We start from the raw sequence: 25,573 nt of genomic DNA, 5'->3' as shown, positions 1-25,573 counted from the left end.
TATTATTTAGTTTGGAAAAATGAAGGATGATTTGTGGGGAAGATCTTAGGAGTAAAGGGGCCATTGGCATTTCTTTAATTATTGAAGAGTAGATGTGATAACACACTTACTTAGTACATGTTGGTAAATGGATAGGTAGAGCCAGGTAATCTTTTTGAAGTTTGGAGACTTATTTATGTTATTTTTACAATATGTGAAAGAAATTTATAGAACCCAAGTCAAGAAGTAGTAAAGGTGGGAAGCATTACTAATGGTGTAGAAAAACTGATGGATGATGGGTATGATACATGATTAGAGGCGCTGGAGTTAGATGGAACATTCGAGTCATAGTTGCCCTGGAAGTTGATTTCAGTCATTTATTAGCCATGTAACCTCAAGCAAATTGCCAACATTTTCTTGTTTTCTGATTTGTAAATGCAGATAATCTTAGGTGTTTTGTGGTATTATGAAGATGAAGTAAGAATTTATGTTGAGTCCAGTATACCCCGGGTACCTAGTGACTGTTAGGTATTATTTATTATCTCTTACCGTTTTAGGGTAACATGAAAAACAACAACAAAGAGTTCCCACAGAGATAGTGTTAGAACCTATTGGTCATTGATCTCTTGATCTACAACTTCTTTGTCCTTATGTTCTAAAAGCCGTATGTAATTTAGAGAAAATTAGAGAAATCTTCTTGGGCCCATTTGAATTATCTGTTAAAACAGTTGCTAATATTTTAGATCATTTACTGTGTGGCAGGTATTGTACTAAGGGCCCAACATACATAAAATGCTTTACCTCAATTTATCCTCATGGCAACCCCCTGAGAGGAATTGTAATTATCCACATATTACAGATTCCTAAAGGTCCCTGTACAAGTAAAAGGGGAAGTGGAGGATTGAGCCCAGTCTCCTTCCAGATCCTGCACCTTTCACTTCCTATTCTGTTGCTCCTGTTGAAGAGGGAGCGGGTTGTCATGTAGAGTAAGTCTTAATCATGGTTTTCTTTCCCCACAGGTGTAGATTTGGAAAATGGTACTTGTGCTCATCCTTTAATTCCTGATAAAGACTCTCCTCTTTTACCTGCAAATCATGTGACCATGACCAAAGGAACAGGGTTGGTTCACACAGCCCCAGCTCATGGTATGGAAGATTACAGTGTGGCGTCTCAGCACAACCTGCCCACGGTACTTTGCCTCTTTTTCTTCTTTTTTAAATACTGCTTTTGTAGAATTAAGGTGGTGAGTCCTAACTAGCATCTTTATTTCTTGGTGATAAGCCACCATTTTTGTTACAATTAAGTTGTGAAGTGCTTAGGTTTGTTCAGTCCTCTAATGCCTCATTAATTCATACTAGTTGAGAAAGATTTTCCTAACACAAAGTCAGCACAAAGTTAGAATTGAAAAATACATATTAAGCAGGGACAGTTTTTTTCTTTCAAAATACTAATTCATATACACAAATTACTTTTAGTTCCTGAAAAATGGCAAATAGGTTTTACTAGTTGAAGAGTTTGGTTTTTATTTTTTAAAGTAAACAGACATTTTTTTCTTATTTTATTTTAAGATTTATTTATTTATATATTTGACAGAGAAAGAGAGAGAGAGAGAAAGAAAGATCACAAGTAGGCAGAGCAGCAGGGAGAGGGAGAAGTAGGCTCCCTGCTGAGCAGAGAGCCCGATGCAGGGCTCTATCCCAGGACCCTAAGATCATGACCTGAGCCGAAGGCAGACACTTAACTGGCTGAGCCACCCAGGCACCTTAAATAGACATTTCTAAATTTATGTTATACATGCCAATTACAAAGTTTTCCCATTTAGTTAAGGATGCATCCCAAAGTCAGCATGATGTATGTACATTGCCATAGATCTGGAAATTAATAAAGACTGAGTTACAGATATTTTTAGTGTATTTTACTTTTTCAAAATTTATTTTATTTTTCCTCATGATAAGTGTATTCAAAACGTTAAAAATAGATCTACCTTATAATCTGGTTATCGCACTACTGGGTATTTACCCCCCGAAATACAAAAAAACATTGAGTGAGATCATGTGGTATTTGTCTTTCTCTGACTGACTGACTTCATTGAACATGGCATTCTCCACCTCCATCCATGTTGTTGCAAATGACAAGATTGCATTCTTTATTATGGCTGAGTAATATTCCCATGGTGTGTGTGTGTGTGTGTGTGTGTGTGTGTGTGTGTGTGTGTGTACACTATATGTTCTCTATCCATTCATCGATTGATGGGCATTTGGGCTGCTTCTGTAGTTTAGCTATTATAAATAGTGCTGCAGTAAATATGGGGTGCATTTAACCCTTTGAATTCGTGTGTTGTTGTGTTTTTTAAGTTCTGTATATATTTTAGATACTAAGCCTCTATGAGATATGTTCTTTGCACCCATTCCGTAGTTTGCCCTTTAGTCTTGTTGATCGTTTCTTCAATGCGCGGAAACTTATTTTGATAGAGTCCCAGTAGTTTGTTTTTGCTTTCGTTTTGGGAGACATACCTAGAAAAATGTTGCTATGGCCAAAGCCAGAGACATTATTGCCTATGCTCTCCTCAAAGAGTATTGTGGTTTCAGGTCTTACATTTAGGTCTTGTTTTTCTTTTCCAAGATTTCTTTGACTGTTCTCAAACAGTCTTTTGTGGTTCCATACAAATTTTGTAGTTCCACCACAAATTTGTGGTTCCATACAAATTTTAATATTGTTTATTCTAATTCTGTGAAAGATGCTATTGATATTTTGATAGAGATTGCATTAAATCTGTAGATTGCTTTGCGTAGTATAGACATTTTAACAATATTTGTTCTTCCAACCCATGAGCATAGAATGTCTTTCCATTTCTTTATGTCATATTGAATTTCTTTCATCAGTGTTTTATAGTTTTCAGAGTACAGGTCTTTCACCTCTATGGTTAAGTTTATTCCTAGATAGTTTATTGTTTTGGGTATAATTATAAATGGGATTGTTTTCTTAATTTCACTTTCTGCTGCTTCATTATTAGTGTATAGGCATGCAGCAAATTTTTGTACATTGACTTTGTATCCTGTGACTTTACTGAACTCATTTATCAGTTCCAGTAGTTTCTTGGTGGAGTCTTTAAGGGTTTTTGTTTTTTTTTTTTTTAATATATCATGTCATCTGCAAATAATGAGAGTTCTACTTTTTACCAGTTCGGATGCCTTTTATTTCTTTATGTTGTCTAATTGCTGAGAATAGGACTTTGGATAAAAGTGGTGAGAGTAGACATCCTTGTCTTGTCCTGACCTTAGGGGAAAAGTTCTCAGTTGTTCCCTGTTGAGTATGATGTTGGCGCTGGGTTTTTCATATAAGGACTTTATTGAGATATATTCCCTCTAAACCTACTTTGCAGGGAGTTGGGTTTTTTCCTTTTTTTTTTCCATTACGAATGGATGTTGTACTTTGTCAAATACTTTATCTGCATCTGTTTAAATGAACATTTTTTTTATCCTTTCTCTTTTTGATATGACATATCACAATGATTGTTTTGCAAATATTGAGCCACACTTGCATCAGGGACTAAATCTCAAGTGATTGTGGTTTCTAATTTTTTTAATGTATCGTTAGGTTCAGTTTGCTAATATTTTATTGAGAGTTTTATTTTTTTTTAAATTAAACTTGTGGTATGGAATGACTGAGTGGCTCGGTGGGTTAAGCGTCTGCCTTTGGCTCAGGTCATGATCCCAAGGTCCTAGAATCAAGTCCTGCATCAATGGGGAGCCTGCTTCTTTCTCTGCCTGCCACTCCCTGTGCTTATTCTTTCTCTCTCGCTCGACAAATAAAATCTTAGAAAAATTAAAAAATAAAATAAATGAACTTGTGATATATGTTTTAATAAGACCTTTTGCCTTTTGTGATATAAATGTATAAATCCACAGATTTTTATTAACTGCATAAGAAGTACCTAGATTTTCAATGTAGTGGAGGACAATACTGAGATGTTTTATATAAATCGTTTTGCTGGGGATTGTCATAAGATAAAATTTTTGGTACTTTCATTGTTGAAAATAACCCTTTGTAGGATTGCCTAGTGGATGAAGATGGGGTTTTCACAGATGTTGCAGGCCCTGCACTTCAAAACAAGGCTGTCCTTGAAGAGGGAACAGATGTGGGTGAGTGTCATATGTTGTTATCATAAATATGCATTTTCTGAAAAGGAGCCCGCAGCAGCCTTTGCTGGCGATTCTTCCATCGTACACTTTCATTAGAAACAAAAATCTAAAGTTGTATTTCATTTTGCCACATGGTTTAAAATGGAGGTTGGGACTTTGTCATCTTTTGCTTTGAAGTTGCTCTATGTGGTTAAGCGAAGCAGGACAGTCAACACGGAGTGATATTATTTTAGGGATACAGTAGTGTTAGTTTTGTGGAAGGATAAAATCAAGCTTGAGGCTAGGCATTGACTGTGTATCAGACACTACTGTTTTGTAACCCTTGTAAATCACTAAGCCCATGTTAGCATTGTTATGTGTTATGATTGTAGGGGTCCTCCAGCCTTGTCTTGCTTTCTGACTTTTTATAATTATGGATCTAAGGACCAGGTACTGTGAAGACTTTTCTTTGCCCATGCTAAGACTAAGGCTAATTAAACATGTTATATTACTTGCCTAGCACTACTGTTACAAATTACCATATATTTAATAGCTTGAAACAACAGAAATTTACTCTCATGGTTCTGGAGGCTGAAAATCTGAAATCAGTGTTTTCCCACGGCCATGCTCCCTCTGAATGTTTAGTGGAAGAATACTTCCTGTCTCTTCCTAGCTTCTGGTGGCTTCTGGTAATCCTTGGCATTCCTTGCTTTATAGCTGTATCACTCTAGTCTTTGCCCCCATTGTCACTTGTCCTTTGCTGTTGTGTGTCTCTGTGTATCCCCCTTTCTTATTAGGCCACTAGTCATTGAATTTAGGGCCCACTCGAAACCAGTATGACCTCACTTAACTTGATTACATCTGCAAAGACCCTGTTTCCAATATGGTCACATTCACAAGTGCTAGGGGTTAAGACATCTATTGGAAGGATAAAATTCAGTCCACTATAGCTGGTTTCTTCTGGATTTTTTGGAGACCATTTTAAGATTCACAGTATGAAAGACTGTAACTATGAATTTCAAATATGGAATTTTAGATATTACCCTATTTATCTTTCCTTTGCAGTGAAAAGCACAGAAATGGCTTAATTTTGAGTCTCAGTAAGGTTTTATAGTCTCTTCTTTTTTTGCCAGGAGATTTCCTAGATTATACTTGTTAGCTGGTAAGTGGCTATTGTTACCGACTGGCACTTACTGGCCCGGGTTTAGTACTCCTGGGAATTAGGAGAATTTTCATAGTCCTTTTTAATTATGTCTAATGTAAAATGTTACTGATTTTTTTCAAGTTATAAAGATGCTTCAGGCTTCAAAGCATTTGTTGAAAGAAGAGAAATTGGTACACAGCTATCCCTATGACTGGAGGACTAAGAAACCAGTGGTTATTCGTGCCAGCAAGCAGTGGTTTGTAAATATCACGGATATCAAGGCCACAGCCAAGGTATCAGAGACATCCTGTTGCGAGTGTTGGGTTCTTATTCCTTCAGCGTTAACAAATTGCATGTGAGGCTGAGGTAGGGTTTGGGGAAAGGAAGGGATTGCCACTATTATGATTTGGTGGTTTGGTTTCATTAAATTACAGTTTTAGAAGGATCTTGGATTTCTGTTCCTTCATCATACATGTGCGGCTTAAAGGGGTTAAGGGACTTGTCTAAATTTCCTGCCCTCTATAGTGAGAGTAGTATAGAATTAGGGCAGAACTGAGTTTAAGAGGTCGTTTAACCTCTTATAACCTCAGTATCCTCATCTGTATGGAGTGGATAATTATGCCTACCTCGTGGGGTAAGTGAATAAAACTCCAGGACAGTGTCTGGCACATATCGGTAAAACTCTCTAAATAGAAACCCTGTGCTTCCGTAAGTTTGAAATTGCAATCCATTTGAAAAATTGTTGCTCTGAATTAAGAAATACTTTACAATGGGTATTCTAAATATTAATACGTATTTGAGCTCTTTCATTCACTATAAATATATGTGTGTGTGTCATAAACAATTCTATTGAATGAAAGAGCTCAAATATCTATTTGTTAATCAAGCTGATAATGAAGATATTTTTCATCTTTCATCTTAATGTAGAACCGCAATGAATTGGTTTATTTGTTGGCCTGGCAGTTTGAAGCTATGCAAGCAACATAGATTCTCAGTATTTGTATAGAGTGGGCAACTGTGATATGGACTGATTTTTGTTTGTTTTTTTGCATCCTGTGAAGCTTGTTTTTCTTAGTTGTAGATGTTAAGATTAATAACTTTCAGCTCTGCCCAGATTTTTTTTTTTTTATTGAGGAACATCTAAATTTAACCCACTGAGCCACGCAAGCGCCCCAAGGAGGAACATCTAAATTTGATGCAATATGCTGGAGTCGAGTATTTGTTGGTGATGGTTTTTAAAAATTGTCCTTTATAGACAATTTTCAGTTCCTCTTTGTGGAAATAAAATAATGTATTCCATGTTTCTACTACTCAAATTCAACATTAATCAACTTTAAGCTAATTGTATTTTTATCTTTGCTCGTCCTACCATCTCTACCTTTTAACTCCTTACCCACTGGATTATTTTGAAGCAAATTTCAGGCCTTATGTCTTCCATAAATATTTCAGCATGTGTATCTGAAATGTAAAGACTATTTAAATGTAATTCCAATGCCACTATTACCATTTTATGAAAGTAATAGTGCTTAACAAAATCAAATATACAGTCTATTCATTTTTCTTGGATTTTTAAAACAAGTCTTCTTTTTTTAAGATTTTATTTATTTATTTGACAGAGATCACAAGTAGGCAGAGAGGCAGGCAGAGAGAGAGGGGGAAGCAGGCTCCCCGCTGAGCAGAGAGTCCAAGGTGGGGCTCTATCCCAGGACCCGGGGATCATGACCGGAGCTGAAGGCAGAGGCTTAACCCACTGAGCCACCCAGGTGCCCCCTAACACAAGTCTTAATCAAAATGAATTGCAGATGTTGCCATTCTGCCAAGGTGGTGCTACAAAGGATTTTGGGGGAGGATTTTGTTTTGTTTTGTTTTGTTTAAGATTTATTTATTTATGAGAGAGAGAGAGAGAGAGAGAGAGAGAGAGATGGGAGATGGGCAGAGAGAGGGAGTGAGCAGTGGGGAGGCGCAGAGGGAGAGAAAGTTTTGTGCAGACTCCCCTTTGAGTGCAGAGCCTGACTTGGGGCTTGATCTCAAGACAGATCCTGATTGGAGCGGAAACCAGAAACCAACAGTTCAACTTTCAGCCAACTTTGCCACAAAGGCGCCCCCAGGGGGAGGATTTCTTGTAGTTGAGGTTAAGTGAGGAAAGTGTTTAAATCACTCTGGAAATAGAAAAATGCTTTAATTAGTGGACAGAGAGATTCTCAAAAATGAAGTTAATGTATTTTGGCCTTTCTGGAGAGTAATACTGGACATTTCCCCATACAATTCATTTTTTGGTAATTTACAAGTGAAATAAAAAACAACTTTTTGTGGGGCTGGAGGTAGGAGTTTTTGAGAGAGAGTAAGTAAATAGGAAGTAACTGCGATTTTGAGAGTGTTTTCTGTCTTGTAAACCATACTATATGAAATTAGATTCTTTGTAATCCTTGTTTATTAACCTAAAACAGTAGCTTATTTTTTAAGTACTTAAAAATTATCATTGAAATCAAGCTTGAATGGATTTTAACTCAGTTTAATGAGTTTAATGCTTCTGCTAACCTTCTTATTGCCGATTTTGATCAAGGGTGCTTGAAAGTTAATATATGGTTTCTTATCACATCCTCTCATGATGAAGTCTGCTCTAGATGTTATTTATTAGATCCTTTGTGGCCCTGATTAAACTTTGTTTCATTTGGTCTAAAATCTGTAGTTTTTTAGTTTAGCTTTTTGGACATGGGGAGGGAGACATGTGAATAAACATCCAAAATAAAGAGCCATTAGTATAATCATGGCAATTCTGGAAAATTTGTTCTGCTTACTCTCACTGGATTTGATTTGTGAATCAATTGCAGGAATTGTTAAAAAAAGTGAAATTTATTCCTGGATCAGCACTGAATGCCATGGTTGAAATGATGGACAGACGGCCATATTGGTGTATATCAAGGCAAAGAGTTTGGGGTGTTCCAATCCCTGTGTTTCATCACAAGACAAAAGATGAATTCTTGATCAACAGGTAGACTTCTTTCTACATATTTTTAGCATTTTAAAGTGAGCTATGTTTTCTTCAAAAGTAGAAAAATGGACTATTGAGAATTGATACATGTTAAATCACATACTCAGTCTTGTTGACAGGAATAAAATATAATTTCAAGAAGACGCTTTCATATGGTTGACCTTTTAACAACTTTACTTTTTCAATATGGATACTTAGAAGCAGAGCCTCTGATACTTTTTCCGTGGAATTCATTGTTTCTGTGTGCCTATAGCCTTGTGCTAGAATCAGGTGTCAGGAATCTGAAGATGGACAGCATTCAGGAGGGGATCCTGGTATGCAGTTTTTCTTTAGTTAATTGAGTCTCTCTGACTTTGGGCTACTGCCTGTCCCTCCCTTCCTTCCTCTCCTTTCTTCTTTCTTTCTTTCTCCTTTCTTAAAATTTTGTTTATTTATTTAAGAGAGAGAGAGAGCATAAACATGGGGAGCAGCAGAGAGGGAGAAGCAGGTCCCCACTGAGCAGGGGGCCCAACATGGGACTCGGATCCCGGGACCCTGGAATCATGACCTGAGCTAAAAGCAGACACTTAACCAACTAAGCCCCCCAGGTGCCCATAAGCTACTGTCTCTTAAGAGAAATGGCATTATGTAATTATAGATCGTCAAAATTAAAGAAACTACAATGTTTCTTTAATGCACAGAATTATATTTATTCTAGTGATGATTAACTTTCCAACGATTTCTTCTCTTTTCTTTCTTTTTCTTTTGAAAAAATAATACATGGGCATAGTCAACAGTTCAGGGTAGAAAAGCTTATATGGTAGAAAGAAGATTGTTTCCTGATCCAGACGCTAGACTCTTATTGAGGCAGTGAACAAGATCAACATGGTCCCTGCTTTGAGATCATAGTGAGATCATAGGCTAGCTAGTTTATCTTCTAGGAAACTGTGGAGGTTTTTGGTCTTGCCGTTACTAACCGATATGGAAAGGGGAATATTAATCATTCCTTTTAGGAATACATCCTAAGTTTTCATTTTCTTTGAATAATTTTGTTTTAATTTGGTAAATGGAATTTTTGCTAAATCATGTTTTAACGTGAATAAAAAGTTTGAGCCCATTTTGATAAATATTTTTACCTTTTATCACTTGAGGATCCAGTGAGGGCATAGAGGCCAGAAAGTAAGGGACTGGGGAGTTCAAGAGACTGTAGAGGTAGAGTTGATTGCCCCTACTTTGGGGTTCACCAGAATTTTTGCAAAAATGTTCTACTTTTTGTTGTCAGCATTATCAGTGTTTCTTTAGGGTTTTTTAAATTGTTGCATGTCTTTTAGGGTTTTTTAAAATGCTAATTAAAGTGGGTTGGGGTTTTCTTGTTTTGTTTTAATCACCTAGGGGCATCTGGGTAGCTTAGTGGGTTAAGCCTCTGCCTTCAGCTCAGGTCATGGTCTCAGGGTCCTGGGATCGAGCCTCACATCGGGCTCTCTGCTTAGCAGGGAGCCTGCTTCCTTATCTCTCTCTCTCTGCCTGGCTGTCTGTTTACTTGTGATCTCTGTCTGTCAAATAAATAAATAAAATATTTAAAAAAAAATCATCTATAGCCACATATTAGGTAGTTCTTAGTGTTTTTTATGTGAAAGTTGCTTTCCAATTTACTGTTTATTTTTAAATTTTATTTATTTGAGAGAGAGAGAGTGTGTGTGTGTGTGTGTGTGTGTATATGCATATGAATGGGAGAGGGGAGAAGCAAAGGGAGAGGGAGAGAGAAAATCTCAAGCAGTCTCCCCACTCACCATAGTGCCTGGTGTGGGGCCCATTTCCATGACCCTGAGATCACAACCTGAGCTGAAATCAAGAGTTGGACCCTTAACCATCTGAGCCACCCAACAGCCCCAGTTCCTTTACAATTTAAATATACATTTTAGGGCACCTGGGTGGCTCAGTCGTTAAGTGTCTGCCTTCGGCTTGAGTCATGATCCCAGGATCTGGGAATCGAGCCCCACATCGGGCTCCCTGCTCAGCGGGAAGCCTGCTTCTCCCTCTCCGACTCCCCCTGTTGTGTTCCCTCTCTCACTGTGTGTCTCTCTCTGTCAAATAAATAAAATCTTTTAAAAATATAAATAAATAAGTAAATGAATACACATTTTATCATTGCTTCATGGGTGATCTGACACCTTATGGCAACACGGCTCAGGGAAGAACTGAAGGCATTGCCTTAGGCAAATACCGATCCTAAAACAGCTCATTTGCTTTATTCACAGAGGATACAGCATTTGTGTGGGGCTTAAGGATTAAGTAGGAAACAGGCCAAAGTATTTTGCAAGTAGAGGGATCAGCAGGAGGTGAGGGCAGGGAGGGGGAAAGCACAGCACCTAAACAGGAACCTTAAGAGGACTGTGGGGTGTTGGGAGGAGGTTTTAGAAAGATACACACCAAGTAAGGTTGGTTGGGGCAAATTGTAGTGAGTCTTGAATACTGGGTTAAGTAATTTAAAGTTTTAAATAGGCATGAGGAGTGAGAGGATATTTTAGAAAAAGTAACTGGAGGTTAGAGGCCAGGAAGTCATTGTAAGGCTACTTCAGTATTATTACTTCAGTATTGTTACTTCAGCATTACTACTTCAGTTTGGAGAGCTAAGGCTCTTTGTCCTAAATACCATTGCTCACATTGTTCTTGTAATTGTAATTCCGTTGTTCTTGTAATTGAGAGCATGGTCAGATGTGAACCACTAATACCTTAATACCTTAAAGTTTAGATAAATTTACACAAGTATTGTTTAAAATTCCACACTGTGGAGTTTTCTTTTAAGGAATGTTTGTAAGGCATTGTCATTGTTTCTCTCTCTCTCTCTCTTCCTCTCTATTTTTACCATTTGAGGACAGAATTTTTAGGGAATTTCCTCAAAGTGATTCAGGTGGACATAAGTATATATTAACAGAACAGCAAATTGGTTTATTTGACCATGATTTAATCATGGCAGTAAAATGGTATGAGTCCACTGCCAGTCACTAAGTTAGGCGAAATAAATGTGAGCTTTGTCAGAAAAACACAAGCAAATTTTCATCAGCTGTTATTTATATTTTATTTATCGTCAATATATTCATATATTTGTGTTACAGATTGTTTTCTGTGCATCTCCCATTGTGTTGCTTGCATGATGCTCGTTGAATTCTGATTCTGAGGTAGAAGAGATATACAGAATATTGGCCTACAAAAATGACAGACAAACTTAGCCACATTGTCTGTCAATTCATAGGTCATTTTCCTGCACACCGGTTCCAAGTGATGACTCTAATCTTCCGTTGTCCGGTCCTTCATGTGACATGACACTTGATTTAAGAAGACGGAGATGAATTCTTAATTATTTGTCAGTTTTTAAAGATAGTATGAAAGGTTATCTTTTTTCCTCCGTAAGCAAGTTAATCAAGTGACTATGATTTTCTGTCTTTCTTGGATCTATCTTCCTACTGTAGTGAGTTGGTAACCATCAAAAGTAACAGCATCTCCACTGGAAATTGGCACACAGTCCACATGGAGTTGCTGTTACACTTGATAACCCCATTAAGCAAACCAGAAGATTCCTTCTGCTTTTCTGGTTGAAAGTCTGTAAGTTAAAGCCGTAATTATACTTGTTTCACAGAAGAAAATCTTGATTTTTTCATGCTCTAGATAGGGTTAGAGACTGGTAGATTTGAAACTCTGATGTTTAATTTTGATTTGAATTAATGTTTTCGTCTGCACTTTATATTTGCATTTTATTTGCTAAAGGTATAATTCCATTTCAGACTTTAACGTTAGTGATTTTTCTGAATCTGCAATTATAATTTAGGTAGAAATCTTTTCCTGGTGAATAAAGACAAATACTTTTTAGCATTAAAAAAGGTAAAATTTAGGAACATTCGCCACCTAGAAAGGAAAAGAAGTTGTTTATTTTGGATGATTATACCATTCAGCAGTATTAATGCAATAATCTATGCGTTTAGGAAACTTAGCCCCTGATTTCTGGAAGTTATGAGAAATTTACTAGAAGTGATTAAGGAATTTCCAGTTCAATTTGAGTGCTAGTTTTTTTTGTTTTTTTTTTTTTTGAGATTTATTTTTTCATTTTAGAGAGAGAGGAAGACCATTCAGGAACGGGGGGCGGGCAGTAGGGAGAGAGAAGAATCCCACGCAGATTCCCTGCTGAGTGCAGAGCCTGATGCGGGGCTTGATCCCAAGACCCTGGGATCATGACCTGAGCTGAAATCAGGAGTCAGGTATTTGACCGACTGCCTCACTCAGGTGCCCCTGAGTGCTAGCTTTAACTATCTCTTGCTCATGTTAAGAATAACGAGGGGGCGCCTGGGTGGCTCAGTGGATTAAGCCGCTGCCTTCGGCTCGGGTCATGATCTCAGGGTTCTGGGATCGAGTCCCGCGTCGGGCTCTCTGCTCTGCGGGGAGCCTGCTTCCTCCTCTCTCTCTGCCTGCCTCTCTGCCTACTTGTGATCTCTCTGTCTGTCAAATAAATAAATAAAATCTTTAAAAAAAAAAAAGAATAACGACCTTTTGCTGAAAAAATTTTATAATGTTCATTAAATTAAAAAATTTTTCTCCAAAATTGTTTCCTAAAGCTTTTAAAACAGAAGTGTAGGATTAAATTGAAAATAGAATCCCCCTTCAAATTTCATTGTATTCTAGAATTGAATATATAAATTTAGTAAATAAATTGGAATTATTTAGCCTCTTACCTCATTCTTATTCCAGTAACTTGCAGAAGGAAAGTTGTCTTATAATCCTTAATATTTTCCTTTAATAAAGACAAAACACAGGAAACAGTAAAATGACAGCAACAGTTTCTTCCTTCCTTAGTGATCTTAATGCTGCATAACTTCTGATAACACGCTAAATAACCCTTTAGCTCAGTTGATATCAAAGTCTAGAATGATTGGATGGTATTATAGTTGCTCATACTACCTAGTGGATTTTCACTGGTTGAAACCTAAAGGAGGGACATGTAATGAATGTGTTTAGATAAGGCCCTCGTGCAAAGTACAAAGTTTTATGATGGATTTATTGGTTTATGAAATACAGCATTAAAATGGAAGTATATAGATTATGTAGTGATAAATGGTTTCACCCACTTTTATCAGCAGTAATTTAGACTGACCTTTAGGTTATAAGTTAACTATATGTTTGTGTTAAGTATAAGATATTATTAACATAAGGGAAGAGTTCTTAAATTTCCAAAGACAAATTTTGACTTTTTCCTTCTATTTTTTTCTGAAAAATATTCAATATCACTAAGAAATACATGTTGTTTTTAAAACAATATTATTTAAAATTGTTTTAAAAACTTTTTAAAGCATAATCTCCGTTTCATTATAAACAGTTACACTTGTAAAATATTTATCCATAAGGAAATAAGAAGACTGATGTCTTTTGTATGAAGATAGATACATAAGGATGTCTCACACAGTTGATTATAAGGGACTATGATGATGCAAAGAAGTAATCTAAGTTAGTTTTGGAAGGATGAACGTGTAGCCATTAAAATGCTAGCTTAGCTCCTAATAATTCCCTAGTTCCCTCTGTATGAAAATCAAATAAATGTAGCCCATCCTGACATTTGGCTTTTTGCTATATCATTATAGCGACTATCTTTTTTTTTTTTTAAAGATTTTATTTATTTATTTGACAGACAGAGATCACAAGGAGGCAGAGAGGCAGGCGGAGAGAGAGGGGGAAGCAGGCTCCCCGCTGAGCAGAGAGTCCGATGTGGGGCTCAATCCCATTACCCTGGGATCATGACCCAAGCCGAAGGCAGAGGCTTAACCCACTGAGCCACCCAGGTGCCCCGTAACGACTATCTTTTTAAGCACTTGTGTAGCATTTGCTTATATTTCTTTTCCAAATTATCCTTTCAGATTTGTTTGATCTAACATTAAATTTATTTTTATTTTACAATCTAAGATAGTTACCTCAAGTTTGTAGGTCACCAATATATGTTTATTTTTTTGAAAATTTTGTTTTTAGAATTCTCTGCCACAACTGTTTAGGGTCATTCAGACCATGAGAGTATAAGTCAAGAAAAAGTTCTCACTTTGTGGTACCAGATCTGTGCACTTAAATTTTGATTTCTTTGGATTGTGAGACTGCTGTCTTTAAAGTCTGCATAGATTCTTATTTATCGTAAATTTTGTTCAGTTTTAATCCTCTAACTCCAGAATTCTCTTCAGCTTCTTTTCCTTTTTTCAAAAATACAAGTAATATAATGTTCTAAGATCTCAAAACAGAACTGAGTTGCAGAACATAATGCTTATTAAAGTGCATTTAGTACATCATATTTTTATATTTCATGATAAAAAGTAAGGACCAAGTCATGCTTTAAATATTATGAGTCTTGCTCTGTTAATGAGGCAGAGCTTCTGCCCTCCCCTCTTTAAAGTGTTTCATCTTTCTTTTGGATACATTGAAAACGTGTTCTTTTGTCCAGATTCACATGCATATGTTATGAGGGAAAGTACTGGCTCATTTACACTACATAAAAGATGTGATTTTACTTATGACAGCTTTTTTGAAGTAAAACGAAAAAAATATTCATTAGGGTAGATAACATCATGTGGTTATGTCATTTTTAACAAGTATTCTTAGGTAAACTAAAAGAAAAAAATCAGACTTTCCTCACTGAAACAAAAACTTATTTTTTTAAAAACATATTTGTAAGATATATATAAAATGCTTCTTAACACTAAAAATCATATATATGAATGAATTACTAATATCTTTATAAGAAAATATAACAAAACTTCAATTTTAGTTAGACTCTAGAGTTGGTTGACTAAACTTGGTAGGATTTTACAGTTGCGTTAATAATTTGTCAGCTGCAAAATTGGGATCTTTCTTTATTGTTTGGTATTTTTAGTTAGCGTTCTAAAACTTCATTACATTATCTGCTATTTAGGGATATAAAAAAAGAACTGGGTCTCATTAGAGGTGAATTTGGTCTTTTAAAATGGATGGACATCACCTATAATTTTAAGGTTACTGAGTAAAATACTAGCACCTTCTCCTTTTTTAAGAATAAAATTTTCACATAGCCTTCTTTCTGACAGCTTTTCCCAGTGTTCACAGAAACTGAAGCTCAGAAAAATACTATGATGTATTTCTGTCAGTACCTAATAATTCACAGGTAGAATCCGGTCTTTGGACTTGGTGCTTGTTCTGTCAACACTGTAATCTCCAGAGACTGACTGGTTCCCTAACTTCATCTCTGGGTCAGGGGTTCACTGTGCATGGGTAATGAGGCTTTTTGCCTTTGGTTAGCAAACCCAGAGAACAGGAGTGTGAATTTACAATTATAGTGGCTGTCTTGATAGATGAGTTAGAGAAGCTAAAAGGAGAAGTAAACAGAGAATTGAACCATGATTTAGGACACACAGTTTTAAGACCTGGCATTAACTGTGTTACTTCTGTAGGCTGTTGACTGACTGAAGGATCCCCAAGGCACAAACAGTGTGACCGTCAGGAGCAACTAGATATTTTTTTTCTGTGACTCTACATAGATAGTCCTCGTAAAGTGCTTTGGAAATACTATGTGTGGTATACACCTGAATGCATTTATTTTGATTGATATTACTAATCCTCGTATCTCTTCCTTATTTCCTAATTAATACGAAATTGGAACTATTTGCTTTTGTTTTCTTTTTTAATGTTTATTTCTAGCACATTTAAAACTGTTTTACTGTTTTATTTTAGTGTTTACCTAAAGTTACAGTCTAATTATAACATTGTAAGAATAAAAAGTCAAAATGAGACTCATATTTAGAATCATTCTTTGAGTGTTTCAAAATTGGTACAGACATTGTATGTGCTGTAGTTGTGTACATGTAAATGCACTTTGCTGGTGTCTGTATAGAGGGGATTCTTCTAGAAAAATAGCATTAGGTTATTCATATTTTCTTTCCTAGTATATTCCTATTTTCTTAACTGTTAAAGTGTCTGTGCAAACTGTATAGAATAGTAATATATAACTAAATATTGTCATATAACTGGGTATTGCACAAAGTTTTTATGGTCTCCTATCACAAAAGTTTATCTTTACTGTTGAAGTCCATTGAAAATATATTACTACAAGAAATACGGACTTGTGCCCGTTTTAACATCGTTGTCGTTTTTAATTTCTTTAAAATATATGCTGCTAGTATTATACTTTTTCGATCTATCTTTCCTAGTATACAAACTTGGGTAAAAAAAATTTCCATTTTGAGAAGCTGATTCATAATACCCATTTGATTTTTGCTTCCCACAGTGGTTTTTTCATAAACATTCTATCTATGAATTATCAGACCAAGAGAGGTTAAATGATTTGCCCTACATAGTCCTGATTATTGAGAAGCAGATCCAGATTAAGAATATAAAGCTTCTCCTATGCACTACTCTTTCCATGTACGCCAACTCCTACGGGCCTGCAGTTAATTCTGTTACTTGTATTAATGGAAAGTGGTAGAAGGGAAGATAATTCAAAAGTTAGCTATAGTTTATGTATTTTAATCTGTAAATATTAATACGGGCATGTGTTCTGGCTAACAAAATTATTGTCTAAATTTACCTGACTTCAAAGGTAAATTAATTAAGCAGTTTGAATAATAGCTAATGCTTATATAATACTTACTAGTATGTGCCAGATACTGTTTTAGGCATTTTATGTATAAGCTTAATTAATATCTGTAATACCTTTCTTGATGATGCTATTATTATTTGCATTTTACAGACAGACACAGAAATGTTAAGTATTGTGCCCAGGGTCACATAACTAGTAAGTGGTAGAGCCGGGAACTGCACCAAAGCTCTGTGGCTCCAGGGTCCACGCTCTTGACCATTGAGTCCCCTGACTCAATGAAAAGCAAATAGAGGAAACGGATATGATAAAGCTGTGATAATAAATTAAAAGTCCATTATTCCTATAAGAAAATTTAGTATAAAATTTCCCTGATTTTAATTTTTAAATAATTTATAGTTGTGTATCTTCCCAAAGATATGGTCAATTTCAGTATTCATTTGATGTGTATTAATTGGCTTTTTACAGTGCATTGGGCACACGCTGATTTTCGTGGCTCATCTCACTTAGCTGACAGGCATTCTGAGGGAAGAGTCTCGGATTGCTACAGCGTAAGCTCCGTGAGTGCAGGAGTCTTAGCCGCCTCGTCAGCTGCTGCGCTTCCACTTCCTAGAACAATGCTAAGATATTGAAGGTTCCCAGTAAATATTTTTGAGCAAGTGAATTTTCCTTAACAGAGTTCACAACCAAGACTTAGAGACGTCTTTGTACTTGGGCATGGTTGTACGTGAAGTTTTAGTATTTGTGCATAGTCGTACTTGAGGAAAGTGGCAGGGTCAGGATATAGGCTTGGATATCCGTTGTCAAAGTCCACGCTCTAGTGTGGTCTTGCCTCTCATGCAGGTGAGTTTGGACTTAGTCCTGTAAGCGCAGGAAGTTTTAGAAAGGGGATTGGTGTGAAAGAAGCAGTTTTAGGAATACAATCCTATCAAAGACGTGTGGTTTAAATTAAAGAGTTGAGGGGCACCTGGGTGGTGCAGTCAGGCATCCGACTCTCGATTTCGGCTGTGGTCGTGATCTCAGGGTCTTGAGATCAAGCCCTGCTGGGGGCTCCCGAGTTCAGTGAGGAGTCTGCTTGGGACCCTTTTTCCTTCTCTCTCTGCCCCTGTCCCCCATGAGCGTGTGCCCTCCCTCTTTTTCTCTCTCAAATCTTTTTAAAAAAAAATTAATTAAAAAGATGAGAATAGAGGAAAAGTCAGACCACTGCATCAATCTAGTATTGAGACAATGAGGTTTGACTAATAGTGTATCCGAACAGAACAAAGAGCAAACTTGAGTAATATTTCAAAGGTAGGATTGACAGATGCAGGGTCTTAATTTGAGCGGACACTGGAGGGAGGCGGAAGAGAAGTAGGAGATTTTGAATATACATCCCTGGTGAGGAAATGGATTGATAGAAATAGGGAAACCAGTAACTAAAACAGGGATATCAGAAGAAGTCTTTTTTATTTTAAAGGGTACATGTGATCAGTTTGATTTTATTTATATTGAATTTAAGATGACAGCCGTAGCCAAGTAAACAAGTAATTGAAGATAATACCACTAAAGTTTGGACGAAAAGATAGGAAAAAATATTCTGCTGATACGGGAAAATAATTATTCTCTTTCTTTTTTTTTTTTTTAGCAGTTTCTTTTTTTTTTTTAAGATTTTATTTATTTATTTGACACAGAGAGATCACAAGTAGGCAGAGAGGCAGGCAGAGAGAGGGGGAAGCAGGCTCCCCACTGAGCAGAGAAGCCTGATGCCAGGCTTGATTCCAGGACCCTGAGACCACGACCCGAGCTGAAGGCAGAGGCCCAACCCGCTGAGCCACCCAGGCGCCCGATTTTAGCAGTTTCTTAATTTTAAATGTTCGGTATTAATCACTGTAGTTCATGGAGCAACTCTACCTTTTCCCTCCTAAAATAGCCAGACCACTGAGCATATTATTAAACTAGTGGAACAACATGGCAGCGATGTCTGGTGGACTCTTCCCCCTGAGCAACTTCTTCCTGAAGAAGTCTTATCTCAGGTAAATTTCCGTGTGTATTTAACAGCCTCTGTGTGCACTACATGACTTAATGACAACATGAGGGATTCTTGGGAGTTAAGAAGTTGTTCTGTCATTGTGTAAAGTTAATAAATTCATTCCCTGTGAATTAGGAGCCAGTGCAGTTTGAGAGTAGATGTTTTTGTTTAACCGTAGAAGTTTGGTATTTCATATGGCAGTAAAGTGCAAGGGTTATTCGTTATCTTATTGAGGCCCAGATTGATTTTAACTGATTTAGTTGACTAAGCAGATACAGTTGTTAGTCTAAGAGTAGTTCCTAATGTTGGTATGTCAGGATTTTGTAGGATCTGAATTTGAGGTAACTGATTGCTTCACACATGAAAAAATCCAAATTAGAAGATCATTTCAAGAAATGAAAACAATTTATATCTGTGTTGGTAAATATGTCATTAAGTGGCCACAGTCATCTTTACATGCGGATGAGGCAGTTGTACTGAATTGCAAAATACATAGAAATGTTTTAAGTTTCATTTTAAAATGTGAGTTTAATGCTTGTAAGCATTTGATTACTTTAAGACTTTTTTTGGTCCTTATTGTGTATATTGTGATCTTTGCATAATTAAAATGTTTTCACATGATCTTATTAGGTGGGTGGTCCTGATGCTTTGGAATATGCACCTGGTCAGGATATTTTGGACATCTGGTTTGATAGTGGAACTTCATGGTCTTATGTTCTTCCAGGTAATTTTAAATAATAGATTATAAACCCGTCAAGTGGTTTTGAAAATACATGAAAGTTACTCAGAGGCAATTTATAATCTAGGAATATTTTTTTCGGTATTTGGAAGAAAACCTTTTTTGGTGGGGGCAGCAGGGAAGAAAATAAAAAATCTCCTGCTATGGTATAATTTTAGATCTGGAAGGGCTCTTGGAGATCATTTAATCCAATGATTTCTAAACTTTTTCTGTTTTTCCAAATGAAATTTCACATAGAACCACAATATATAAGATAGATTAAAAATGGGACTTTGCTTCCTCCCCTCAACCAGCTCGTTCTCCTTGACTCACTTGGCAATCCCAAGCCACTAGTTCTGTACGGTTTAGAAATCACTGAAGCAGTCTGACCCCTATCATTTTTCAGAACAGGAAATGAAATTAAATTAGAGCCAAATTAGGTGATGGTCACATAGTTTAGTAGAATCCGACTAGAACTCCCATACCCTGGTTTTTGGTTCTTGTTTTTCTTACACAGCCTTGCCCTTTCACAACTCTTACCCCTTCTGCACAGAAAGCTGACTGATTTTATTCTTGCTCATAGTTGGGGCACACTCTTGGCTCGCTGCATAAAGAGAAGGGAGAGGCTGGGCAGGAGTTAGAAGGGAGAAGTAGGGGCAGGTGCACATTCAAGGTTGTGTTGAGATGCTTAAGAAGATATCCTTAAGGATGCCAAGTGAACACCAGGTAAAACGAAGACTAAAGCTCGAAGTCACTGTGAGGTTAAAGACAGGGATGAGGTAGGTGGCAGGGAAGGGGGAGCGGATCAGACACTTCCTCATACTGCCACGAAGGAACGACTTCAGCCCAAAAGATCTTGCTTGCTTTCTGGAGCCAGAGAATGTGGGGAAGTAGCTTGTGCCTGTAGTTGGCCGTTATTAAGGGATTGAAAGGGATTGTCCCAACTCTTACCTGAGGTATACTTCTGGTCTGGGCCTCACTACTAAGAGGGCATATATATGACTCCCAGAAGGTAAATAAGTTCATTTGGGCCTTTCTAATAGCTGAGGAAATTTGAAAAAGCAAAATCCACATAAATTCACGTTTCCTCTGTATTACAGCTAAAATATCTATGGTGATTCATAATAGACACATAAAAATTACATATTAGTAAATCTTTTGCAATTTTTATTTAATGATTTTCAGAATTATTATTTTGTAAGTTTTCCCTACCCTAAGAGAAAAAAGCTGCAAGCTTAAGTACTTTATTTTCTGAAATTATATTGAAAATGGGAGCAAGTAGCACTACATCGGGTAGGTAGGTTAAGCAGTGCCGTAAATTGGAGGAAGAGTTATTTATCTGTCATCCTGAGTTTCAAGAAGAGCACACCCTTTGCAGAACAGTGTTTTTGATATTCCAGAGCGCATTCACTTTTTTGGCCTTGGTGAGCCTTGCTGCTACAAGTACCGTTGTGCTATAATTTCTGGGGCAGTTTCACGTTACTCCATGCAGCGAGCACGCTTTACCCTTAGAGCCGTTGGCTGGGGAAATTCCGTGGAAACTCATGAAAACCCTTCTGTGCTGCTGTGAGTGGTACCGATGGGGTTTGGTCCTAATCTTTCTAGTTTGTGATGTTCTTAGCCAAATATTTGACTGCGACAGAAATACTTCATTGAATGAAATGAATGGTAAAAATGCACCTAAGCAATAGACCATTATTTTCTGTCATATTTAGATAACGAATTCAAAGAAAGAAAACTGATTTGTCATTTAAACAGGTATTATGTTACCTGCAGGGAAGGCTTCCAGAACATAAACTGCCTTTAAAAATAATGCACACAAGTCCAATTTTAAACTGTAGTTTCTTTTTTTTCCTGAGATACCTTATTCCTGCTCTTCTTCCCCTCAGTCAGTCAAAAATCTTATGAAGTCAGTTAATAAGAGATTAATTAGCTTTTATTTTATCCCATTTTGTTCTGAGCTTTTTTTGTTCTTTTGCAATAAAAAATTGCCAAAAATAGGGAGAAAGAATGAAATGGGAAAGAACCCAGATACTAAGTAAATTCATAGTTTGAAAAGCCATGAAAGAAAGGTGATTTTCCTTAAAAGGAAGAGAGAGAAGGAGAGGGAGAGAGAAAGGGTTTGCTGAGAAGAGTTATTTTACTTTCATTCTCAAATGCTTGTATTAATTCTAATAAAGGATTCAATGTCTGCATATTTCCCAAAGATTTCTACTGTTGCAAAATAAAATCAACTTGACTTTGAGCTTAATTTAGCTACCAGTCTTCATCAATACCTATTGATGTTTAACAAGACGAATTTGGTGATTATAGCATACATAACTGGTTTTACTTCTCGCTGACCCATTTTTATAGCAGTGAAAGAGATATGAATGTTAACACCAGGTCACGTACCTGTTTCATCGTGAGTTCAAGGTCAATAGTACTTAAACTGAAACTGGAACTTTCTGAAAGGAAATGGCACTTTTAAATGAATCATTTCTAAGAACATTCTTTTAACATTTACCAAAGGCATTAATTATTGCCGTTATTTAAAAATAATTAATGTTTTTCAAAAATTTTAAGCAGATTTTATTTTTTAGAACAGTTTTAGAGGGAACCAGAAATCCCATACACTCTGCTTCCCCCACTGCCAGCCCACACTACAGAGGTGCACACATCTGTAACTGCTGAGGGACCCCCACTGACAAATCCCTGTCACCCAGAGTCCACCGTTTACGTTAGAGTTCACTGCTGGGGTTGTGTGTTCCGTGGGTTTGACAAATACATCATGATGTGTATCTAACATTCTAGCATCACACAGAATAGTTTCACTGCACTAAAAATTTGCTCCACGTTCATCCCTTCTTCCTGCTAACCCCTGGCAACCACTGACCTTTTCACGCTCCAAAGTTGTGCCTTTTTTGGAACGTTGCGTAGTTGAAGTCCTATAGTATGTTGCTTTTCAGGTTGGCTTCTTTTACTTCATAACATGCATTGATGGTTCCTTCATGTCTTTTTCTGGATTTATAGGTCATTTCTTTGTAGTGCTGAGTAGTATCTCATTGTTTGGATAAGCCATAACTTACCCATTCACCTAGTGAAGTAATTGGTGTTTTAAAATACTTATTCTACTTCATTTATGGTTTTTCTCTAAGGTTTTATTTATGTATTTCTTTGAGAGAGAACATTCTGGGGGTTGGAGGTACAGAAGGGGAGTGAAAGGAAGAGGGCAGAATCCCAAGTGGACTCTCCACTGAGCACAGAGCCGGGCCTGGGGCTCTGTCCCGTGACCCCTGAGATTAAGACTTGAGCTAAACCAAGAGTTGGCTGCTACTTGACTGAGCCCCACGGGGGCCCTCTGGTTTTTTTTTGTTTTTGTTTTTGTTTTTGTTTTAAATAGGAAGAAATAACTTGAAGCAAATAGAAAAAAGATTATTTTTTGAAAGAGAAACTAAGATTTACAACTTAGATTTATAAATGACTTGTTTAAAAAGGTCACCCTTTTAAAAACATCTAAAATGCTTTCAAAAAGCCTAATTTTAAAAATTAATAATTATATTTTAACATTTTTACAAATTATTTTTGGTTTAAATTATTTTCAAATGTTACATTGGTTAAGCAGCAGTTTTGACAAATATGGTTTTGTGCTGGTTCTAAAACCTGCCTTCTTAAATGCAATACTCTTGCTCAAAATTTATCAATTAAGCTAAGTTGAACAAATCTACAATTACAGATTTCTCAAGTATTTTTGCTGATTTGCTTTAATAGTTTTTTAAATAATTGGCTTATTCTTTATTTACTGCCATGCCTAAATCCTAATCTTAGAGGTTTATTTTCTGAACAGCTTATTATTCCCTCTAAATAAGAATTTTTATAATTTTCTTAAGAGAAAAATTTACTGTGATGGAAATACTAACTTTTTGCCACATGGTTAATTGCTGCTCTTCCTGGAGTTTTACAACTCCCAAGTTTATTTCTACCTCCATAAGAAAGTTCCGATTTTTCTTTTACTAAAAGTTCAGGGGAGTGTGGCTGGCTTAGTCTTGGAGGAGCATACGACTCTTGATCTTGGAGTCATAAGTTCAAGCCCCATGTTGGCGGGGTACAGATGATTTAAATAAATAAAACTTAAAAAAAGAGATATATTCAGGAAAAATAGGATAAAAGATTTAAAAATAGAGAAATAATTAGCACCATTCCTCCCTCTTGTACGCTGCTATTGGGATGTAATGGGGTGCAGACTTACTGGAAATGATTTTTGCATTAGGTCTGAAGAGCTTTGGAGTAGTTTTCAATCCTTTAACCAAAAAAAATTCTATTTGAAGGCATCTCTCCTATAGAGGTAGTCAGATCTGGATGAAGAATTGTGTGTGAGGATTTATTACAGTGTTTTTTTTTTTACAGTGTGTTTTCTAACAGTACGTGATCTGACACAGTAGCTCATTGTCCTATGTGTAGATAAATGACTAAAGCCATGTGATGTACGTACAAATGACAGAATGATATGCAGCCATTCAGTCATGTTTTTGAAAAATCATTGTGGGTATGGTTTTATCTGAGAGCATGTTACATTTTTTTTTAAAGATTTTGTTTATTTATTTGTCAGAGAGAGCGAGCACAGGCAGACAGAGTGGCAGGCAGAGGCAGAGGGAGAAGCAGGCTCCCTGCTGAGCAAGGAGCCTGATGTGGGACTCGATCCCAGGACGCTGGGATCATGACCCGAGCTGAAGGCAGCCGCTTAACCAACTGAGCCACCCAGGCATCCCAGCATGTTACATTTCAAAAGTGCAGAAAACAAAAAAAAAAAAAGTGGGATGCAGGCAAATTATCTTGATAGGCTAACAAACCCATGGAAATGCTGAAGAGCCCAGACAAAATACTTGAAGGAAATATGCTGAAATAAAGTGATTATCTCTACGTAGTGGGATGTATGTGATTTTACTTTTTTGAACTTCTCAATGTTTTATAAATTTCTTGAAGTGAGAATATACATTTTTGTTAGGAAAAAATCATTAGAAATAAACTTGGTAAAATCGGAAATAGTCCCAATACTTCATTATGTGCGGTTGTACAGTAATTCCAGCATTGGAATGTACAGTACTCCAGCACGTGAGTTTGACTTTTCTTGCTATTTCTTACCATCCAAGACTAGACTTATCTTCGTTTTGAAAGTTCCCACACACTTTAATTTTTTCATTTGTTGTCAAGAGCTTTGCTACACACGAACTCCCCCACTTCCCAATCCTTGCCCCAACCCACTCCATCTTTTTCCGTGGCTTCACACACCACCTTGAAGGGCTCTGGCTTGCAGAAATTTTCTGGGACTACACCTCCTTTTCTAGGATGGTATTTTGCTTCTTACCCAGTTTCAGCAATTCAATATGTGTATGAGAATGAAAAGACATCGAGACTTTACCCTTGATAAGTATTAGCTGTTTCCTTGTGCTCTTATTAATTGACTGATGTCCTCTTGTTCTATTAGAGTGTGACAACCTATATTTCTAGCTCAGGATCAGAGACTATATATTTTTAAAACAGTTTAGGATAACTAATCACATTTTCACAAGTATTGTTTCATATAAGAACGGTTTGAAAAAATTACTCCTTTTGTCATTTGCCATCAGGAAACACCAGTGCTCTTTACGATCTCTGTAATAATTAACATTTACTGATTGTTTATTGTGTCCAAAGCACATCCTCTTACGTCTTTAATCTCTGTAACAACCTTACAAGGTAAACAGATTTTGGTGTTGTCCTCATTTTAGTGAAGAAGAAGTGGGAACGATGGAAGGTCCAGTTGAGCCCCCACAGCTGGTCTGTGCCATGGCCGGGACTCGGACCTGGGGGTCTGAGTACAGCGCCTGCACCATTCTGAGATTGCTTTTGTCCTGACTCCTGTAAAGCCTTGGGCACCAACCAGCTTTTCGGACATTTTAGGGCTGACAGAGGTTTTAGAGACGAAAGCCCCTGTGTTTTAGGTGTTAATCAAGGCTTAGGTGCAGCCGCTGTGCCAAGAGGACTGCTCTGTAGTCTGACCCAGGCTGGGGGCTGTGAGTG

General features: G+C 36.8%; 1 protein-coding gene and 1 long non-coding RNA gene across 2 annotated transcripts in view; one reads left to right on the top strand and one right to left on the bottom strand.

Moving 5' to 3' along the window:
- Nucleotides 1-25,573, top strand: part of IARS2 (isoleucyl-tRNA synthetase 2, mitochondrial) — a 56,727-nt gene that overhangs the window by 15,820 nt on the left and 15,334 nt on the right. The window contains exons 9-14 of the mRNA XM_045982978.1: nucleotides 999-1,168; nucleotides 4,031-4,121; nucleotides 5,386-5,537; nucleotides 8,076-8,236; nucleotides 18,718-18,820; nucleotides 19,447-19,540. Coding sequence (XP_045838934.1) covers nucleotides 999-1,168; nucleotides 4,031-4,121; nucleotides 5,386-5,537; nucleotides 8,076-8,236; nucleotides 18,718-18,820; nucleotides 19,447-19,540 — 771 coding nt within the window. The remainder of the gene's footprint in view (nucleotides 1-998; nucleotides 1,169-4,030; nucleotides 4,122-5,385; nucleotides 5,538-8,075; nucleotides 8,237-18,717; nucleotides 18,821-19,446; nucleotides 19,541-25,573) is intronic.
- On the bottom strand, nucleotides 11,275-13,113 carry LOC123927987. Its single transcript, XR_006815574.1, has 2 exons — nucleotides 12,940-13,113; nucleotides 11,275-11,541 (listed from the first exon to the last, which is right to left on the bottom strand). It is a non-coding gene; the product is annotated as an uncharacterized LOC123927987 (long non-coding RNA).

Source organism: Meles meles, chromosome 17 (genome assembly GCF_922984935.1).
Source record: "Meles meles chromosome 17, mMelMel3.1 paternal haplotype, whole genome shotgun sequence".
In the NCBI taxonomy this organism is placed as follows: Eukaryota; Metazoa; Chordata; class Mammalia; order Carnivora; family Mustelidae; genus Meles; species Meles meles.
The sequence above is the reverse complement of the archived record's forward strand: the minus strand, read 5'-3'. Positions and strand labels throughout refer to the sequence as shown.